The sequence below is a fragment of the Brachycentrus maculatus genome, unplaced genomic scaffold (assembly GCF_059751285.1).
Source record: "Brachycentrus maculatus isolate JH-2025_06_01 unplaced genomic scaffold, ASM5975128v1 h1tg000153l, whole genome shotgun sequence".
Lineage (NCBI taxonomy): Eukaryota > Metazoa > Arthropoda > Insecta > Trichoptera > Brachycentridae > Brachycentrus > Brachycentrus maculatus.
Window position 1 is genome coordinate 371,299 of NW_028280906.1, and position 8,702 is coordinate 380,000.

Genomic DNA, 8,702 nt, shown 5'->3' on the forward strand with positions numbered 1-8,702 from the left:
AGTCGTTATAATCAAATAATCTCAAGTGGTAAAAAACAAGTGTTTTTCTTTCAGACTGTTGAATATTATTATGAATTACCAGAGGTTTTAAGCAAATGTTCAAACTTTAACCTGTATTTTCTTCACCAGGGGACCACTACCGTGGAACTAATGTACACTCCGCCAGGAATGAGCCTCTTCTACTTGGATGAAGACCTGCAATCGCTGAATTCCGAAGCCGAGAGCCGAGAACGGATGATGTTAGAAACTGTCAAAAACAGCATGATACAATTCGAGGAGGGATTGACTGTGGTAGAGCCAGACCCGGAACCGGAAGCAACAGGGCCGGAACCAGTGGCGCATTGCTCCAGCACGTTCGTCAGCTTTCCCTCGTAAGATAATATTGATAGAATTCTTTATTTCACCTTATTTATATACATATAAATATATATATATATATATATATATATATATATATATATATATATATATATATATATATATATATATATATATATATATATATATATATATATATATATATATATATATATATATATATATATATATATATATATATATATATATATATATATATATATATATATATATATATATATATATACAATATATATATATATATATATATATATATATATATATATATATATATATATATATATATATATATATATATATATATATAAATATATATATATTTACATATATATAAAGCAGGACCTCTTTAATCCGAACTCTTCTAATCCGAACACCTCTGTAATCCCAACTTCCTCTCATCCCTCCCGCGCTTCTTAAAAACGGAAATGGTGACGGCAATGAAATATTATAATAAGGCAAGTAACACAAGAATGTGACGGCAAAAGTTAAGATGTGTATGAGACTAAAGCAAAAGCCCCATTGAAGCGCGGTGTCTTCCTTAAACACATGCCTAGAATGGGCTGACCGAGTGGATATTCCTGTGCCAGAGCGCGATACAAAGGTTTTTACTTGTCATTGAATCTGAAATAAATCTCGACCAAGTCAAATATTTCTTTCTTCAAAAAGTTGAATAAACATATTTGAAATATCACAATTCATGTTTGTTTTATTTGATTGAAAATTCCCTACAGATTCTCTGTACTGTAATCCGAACATTCCACTAGTCCGAACAGTGGGTTGATAAATTTTCAGCGTTCGGATTATAGAGGTATATTATATATTAAGTTATGTGTATTATATATATATATATATATATATATATATATATATATATATATATATATATATATATATATATATATATATATATATATATATATTAAGTTTTGTACTGTCATTTCTCGGTGGAACTGCGTTTTATATAATAAAATAACAACTATATCGCTGGTTAAATGCCAAAGGGTCACAACGCAAAATAAAACAATTAAACTCTTAATTTCCAAAAATGGATCCAAATTTCAACATTTTCATATACGAAAAAGACACCCATGATTCTAGCGTTAGAAATGTCAATTTCTAACGCAAGAATTTCCACATTAATGTTATTTGACCAGTGACTGGGTTTCGTCGTAACTGACATCATTAGACTAGTGACGTTGTCTGTCCCAGTCTGATAATGTCGGTAACAAGAGAACGTGATAGAAGTGTACAAGGTACATAAGATAGAAGTAAAATTCTTAAATACACAGAAAGAGATTTAGTTTGGAAGAAATACAATAAAATAAAATTTGCAAATAAAATATGCTGTTTATTCAATATTTACTCGCTCATTGATGGGTGGTTCAATTGTTTAAACTGATATTAATGGTATGGGATAGTTAAAATATGAAATATATATCCATGATCCGATATTTTCGAGATAACAAGTAGAAAACTTATGATTTTTATTTACACATTTTGTTAATGATTCTGTGTTATTTATGTAAAGGGTGGACCAATAATAACGCGCAATATTAAAGCGCATAACTTTAATTGTTAATAAAACAAACAAAAAATATAACAAAACGTATTGATAAATTTTACTTGAGCAACGCGTGGTATCTCATATGTTCATATATGGTATCTACATTATGTCGCTTCGTATCGTTGTGCTTAGTACGTCGCACTCTTTTACTCCACTCCTGTGGTGTTGGAATGTATAGCTCTCTTTCTCCTTCTCTTTATGTTAGATCTTACTTCTCCTTACTTCTTTTCTTGAAATATCGCTTTTGATTCTCCAATTATCGATTATGGAATCGCTGAAAGCCCTTGAATTATTTTTCTGTACTTTGATTGAAATTGTTTTTTGAAATTTGTTAAGGGTTTGTTTTGTTTTGTTCTTTGACTATTTGGCCTCCCGATTTAATTTCTTTATTAGATTTTTTTTTAAAACAAGTTTTTTCTAGAAACTTGTTTTTCATGAAATTATTTTAGTCGAAATTACATCAATACTAATCTACTACTACTACTACTACTACCACCACGCTCTTTCCCCGCAGGGGTAGGCAGAAAGGATGGAACGCCACACTCTTCTATCCTGTCATACACTCCTCGCCTCCTTCACATCCATACATCTAGCCATGTAATATAATTATAAAACATATAAATATATATATATATATATATATATATATATATATATATATATATATATATATATATATATATATATATATATATATATATATATATATATATATATATATATATATATATATATATATATATATATATATATATATATATATATATATATATATATATATATATATATATATATATATATATATATATATATATATATATATATATATATATATATATATATATATATATATATATATATATATATATATATATATATATATATATATATATATATATATATATATATATATATATATATATATATATATATATATATATATATATATATATATATATATATATATATATATATATATATATATATATATATATATATATTATTAATTGATTTAGCATTTTCTTTTAAAAAAATATTTGTTGAATTAAATATAAATAGGAACATATTGTGAATATATAATATATATTACACAGTACATATAACATAAAACATATAACGTTTTAAAAATCAAAAACAAAAAAAAGGTTTTAATTTTTTGTATTCTGATAGTCAAGTCTTTGTACTTACTTTTCTTCTAATTTTACTTCTTATAATATCTACTGTATTCTTGCCAGTGCCCTTTGCTATGACCTAAAATATATTGTATACCCATGCCATGCCTTAGTTGGATTTTTTTTGTATTTACGTTATTTTTTTTGTATTTGAATTTATATTATGTTGTAAAATGAAAAAGGATTACAATATATATATATATATATATATATATATATATATATATATATATATATATATATATATATATATATATATATATATATATATATATATATATATATATATATATATATATATATATATATATATACATTGTAATATACATTATATGAATCTTATTATATACTAGTTAAGCATGAAATAACCACATATTCACTAAATATTAAATATTACGTGGTTTCTAACTAACTAACTTACCGCTTCCATAGTGTAATGGTCAGCACGCTCGACTATCATTCTGGAGGTCCCGGGTTCGATTCCAAGGGGGGGGTCAAATAAATATAAGTGATGTTTTCACTCTAATATTTTTTCAATATCACCCTGGACTGGTACCTGAAGCGGAGGGCTGATCACCTTTCCTTCATGTGTTAACGATCAAGATAACACTGCGTTTATATGCAGTGCTCTATGCACCATTGGGGTGCGGATAAGGGTTTTAAGAACTAACTTACCATCACGCCACTTCCCCGCAGGGGTAGGCAGAGAGAAAAGAACGCCAAACCACTCTGTCTTTGCAAATATTCTTCGCCTCTTCCACGTTCATGCATCTACTCATACATACCCGCCGATTATTTCAACTCCTAACCTGACCACTTTCAAGTATTTGGCATACCTGATCGTGCCAAGTTTTTCTCGGTCCTCCTCTGCTCCTTTTTCCAATTACATTCGCCTCATAAATTTGTTTTACCGTTCTTTTCTCACTCATTCGTTCTACATGTCCAAACCATCTCAAGACACCTTTCTTAATTTTATCGATAATGCTTATCTCAGCCTTACATTCTTTCCTTATTTCATCATTCGAACATCTATCAAACATCGTTTTGCCACACATTCGTCTGAGGGATCGCATTTCGACTGCATTCAGTCTACTTTCATCCTTTTTTGCCAACTCCATGTTTCACTTCCATCCATTAGGGTCGGAACCAGGACTCAATTTTTTTAAATAATAAAATAAAAATGGTTTTTGTAAAAATAGTGTTTTCTGTTACATTATATTAGAAAAGGTCTTCTTTCTTAGGCCATAGGGCCAAACCGATTTTTTATTTTATTTTTTGACATCTCATCAAAGATGAAGAAGAATATGGAAGTCTGGGCATTTACGGGGCTGACGACCGTCATAGGCTGGTTTAAGTGATCACTTTACACACGTGTAACATTCACCAATTCTACCCACTTTTGACAACCACACTATTCAAATTCTTGAAAGTTCTATATATATTAACCAATTTAGAAACCTTGTTCTTGAATCACTAGAACTTCACTAGAGACATCTACTGGAGAGATGTAAAAAAGCTTTTTATTAAGCGGAAACTCTTATATTATTTTTATTAAAGGTTTAAATCTCGAGAGTTATATTAAGAATGTTTGTATTGCATTGACGATATCAAATTATTTCACAGAAAACGGTCTTGATCTAATATCGCTCGCTCCTTTCAACAACGTCATATATCAAGAAACTTGATATTTCAGGAGAACGTTTTTAAAGTTTAAAATTATAATAAAATGTAACTAACTAACTAACTAACCATCACGCCGCTTCCCCGCAGGGATAGGCAGAGAGAATTGAACGCCACACCAGTCTGTCTTTGCAAACATTCTTTGCTTCTTCTACATTCATGCATCTCCTCATACATACCCGACGATTATTACGACTCCTGACCCGGCCGCTTTCAAGTATTTGACATACCTGATTGTGCCAAGTTTTCCTCGGTCGTCCTCTGCTTCTTTTTCCAACTACATCCGCCCCATAAATTTGTTTAACCGTTCTTTCTTCACTCATACGCTCCACATGTCCAAACCATCTCAACACACCTTTCTTAATTTTATCGATAATGCTTATCTCAGCCTTACATTCTTTCCTTATTTCATCATTCGAACATCTATCAAACATCGTTTTGCCACACATTCGTCTGAGGGATCGCATTTCGACTGCATTCAGTCTGCTTTCATCCTTCTTTTGCCAACTCCATGCTTCGCTTCCATACATAAGGGTTGGAACCAGAACTCCATTGTGTACTGCCAGTTTACCTAAATAATAAAATGTATTCAAAATAAATACCAAGCCACTTATTGAACTTTTTCCTATGAAACAGATCTTTTTAGGTAAAATCTGAAGGTTTTTTTCTCCATTTAAAAATATTTAGTATATTTATAAAAATAAAAAAAAACAATACCTTTTCTTCTAAATGTAAAATCAACACTTTCTGCCCTGTAGCGGGTAAATATTAAGTTAAAAATATGCATTTTTGCTGGGATAAAGTACATTTTCTGAGCATTCTGAAGACATGCAAATCTGGAAATTGACGATTTTGGAGATATGACGTTGTTGAAAGGAGTGAGCGATATAAGGGACATATGTTAGATATTTTTTCATTTGAGGATATTTTGTTTTATTATTAAGTGTATTTTAGTCCGCCTCCGTGGTGTAATGGTCAACGTGTTTAACTACCGTGCTGGAGGTCCCAGGTTCGATTCCCAGGGGGGGGGGTGAGAATAAATATTAGTGATTTTACACTCTAATATTTATTTAATATTACTCTGGGCTGGTCCTTGAAGCGCAGGAGTGATCGATCACCTTGCCTTAATATAATTAACGATCGAGATAACATTGCGTCAATATGATGCAGTGCCCTATGCACCATTGGGTGCGAATAAGGGTTAGAATTAAGTGTGATTAATAATTTTTTATAAATGTAATATATATATATATATATATATATATATATATATATATATATATATATATATATATATATATATATATATATATATATATATATATATTATAAATATGTTTGTGTGTGTGTGTGTTTGTGTGTTTTAATGTATTATTTTACTTTACGTATAAAATGCAGTTCCAGCAATAAATGTCAGTACAAAACAGAAATTTACAGATCATTATTTTCAATATAGTAAGATTATTTTAACTGAAATCAAGTGCAGTCAAACCTCTATATAACGGACTAATTCAGGAGTGTCTTTTAAAGCCGAAAGCCCAATATGTTAAAACAGGTTTAATTTTTTTTTAATTATGTGTTTACTGTATTTAGATATGAATAAACAATTCAAAGTATAAACAAAATTCGATTTATTGTCTTCGGATACTCGTCGTGCAGTGACATTGGTGTTTGGTATTGACGCGCTTCCTTTCGGTAATCCTGTTCTTAAAAAGGAACCAAGTTTTATTTGCACTTTTGAAGTTTTGAGACATAATTTGTGATTATCGTGACCGTTAAAAATTGTTCACATGCGGCAACACTTCAATTTAAGCATGTATAGTATAACATGGTTTTTTGTTACATCCGTAGTTCGTTAAATAGAGGTCCTATCACAACAATGACAGGGATATTAAAAGCTTTAAATGTAAACTCAGAGTAAAATCGGGATACAATTTTGTTTCACATTTTCTATAAATTTCGAAACATAGTGCAAAAGAAGGTCTGTCAGGAAGCCTAGATGCTTCTGTATCAGATCTGGGAATGCGCTGGGACAGATTTTAATGTAGGTCCGTTATATCGAGGTTTTACTGTATTAGACAAAAATATAAGTGTGGTGAAGATCAGTTGTCCTTCCAATAGCGACGTCGACATCATGTTGGTACACACCAGGACGCTACGTAGTTACTATATACGTAAGAACTATAGTAATTATACGTTTGAGTATTAGACGTGTAAATAACATATACGAGTATATATATATATATATATATATATATATATATATATATATATATATATATATATATATATATATATATATATATATATATATATATATATATATATATATATATATATATATATATATATATATATATATATATATATATATATATATATATATATATATATATATATATATATATATATATATATATATATATATATATATATATATATATATATATATATATATATATATATATATACCTAGTAAATACGTAAACTCACATCCTATATAAAATCGTAGAACTAAAATCATACACCTAAGTAACTTCACCGGTAACTTACATGTAGAATCAATGAAATGTATAAACTCGTGCCTTTAGCGAGATAGAGGCTGTTTTTGCCTAGAATTTTTACTCAAAAATTACATGAAATTATAGTCACTTTAAACATATGTAAAGATTAAATCCACTCACGAGTAGGTTAAGAGCGCTTGTAGACTGCACGGGATTTTACTGTCCGGCAGTCCCGTAGCATGAAAAAACGGATGATTGGCTTGTGCACTTGTCTGTCTTTTTTCGAATCGATACGCTTGATCCGTGCACGGTTAACTCGATCACGATTAACTGTCGTAGTCGCTTTTATTTGAAAAAAATCGTACTTCCGGACAGTAAAATTCCGTGTAGTGTTCAAGCGCCCATAGAGCGTTTGTCTACTACACGGAATTATACAGAATTTTACCGTCCGGCACGCCAGTTAGCGTTTTAAAACAAGGATTGGCTTGGATTGGCTTGTGTTATTGTCCATCTTTCTTCGGATCGGAGCTCTTGATCAGTGCGTGAACACGTTGCGCGTAAATTTTATCACGCTAAACTGTCGTAGTCACTTTCATTTTTCAAAACCAGACTGCCGTACGGTAAGATTCCGGATAGTGGACAAGCGCCCATAGAGCATCTTATGGGCGTTTGTGTACTACACGGAATTTTACCGTCCGGCACCTCAGTTAGCATATTAAACGGATGATTGGCTTGGATTGGCTTGTAAGCGGTGTTAAATGAGCTAGATTTCAGTCACTCGGACGTTAGGTAATTCAAAAATCATGTTGGTATTCCATAGGTCTGCAAATGCGGAAAGAAAATCCGCTCTGGAGGCAGTAAAGGAATTGATACGGATGATGCCATTCAAATGTCGCCCGTCGACCAGTGCTATTATGGAGGAAGGGAGGGTCCTGTATGCCGGGTCTAGTTCGCCCGCGGTCACCATGCACGTGGGCAAGTCTGGACCACAGAGAAGCGACCAAGCTGCGGTTGACGGTGTCCTCCAACCGGCCAAACCGCCAGCTCCGAAGGTCGATTATGATCTCATAGAGGTTATGGAGGATGACCTGCTGCCAAAACCAGGATGCCTTAATAAGAAGTAAGCAATTTTTTTGACATGACAACAAACATGAATAACAACATGGAAATCTGGGCATTCATATTTTTAACTTATAATTTGACCACCTAATTTATTAACGACATTTTGAGTGTCTCCAAATACTTGTTCACAAATCTGGATAATCTCCAATTATAGGTGTTATTTTTCCTATAATTTTTTGACATATCAACATAGATGAATAACAAAATTGAAATCTAAGCATTTACAGGGCTTACGACGTGTCGTAAGCTGGTTAAGTGATCACATTACATACGTGTAACGTT

At 31.0% G+C, this 8,702-nt stretch overlaps 1 protein-coding gene across 1 annotated transcript in view; it reads left to right on the forward strand.

Annotated features, from left to right (window-relative positions):
* Positions 1 to 8,702, forward strand: part of mfr (ferlin family C2 domain-containing myoferlin misfire) — a 38,206-nt gene that overhangs the window by 5,274 nt on the left and 24,230 nt on the right. The window contains 2 exon segments of the mRNA XM_088261384.1: positions 130 to 371; positions 8,119 to 8,418. Coding sequence (XP_088117510.1) covers positions 151 to 371; positions 8,119 to 8,418 — 521 coding nt within the window. The 5' untranslated portion in view covers positions 130 to 150.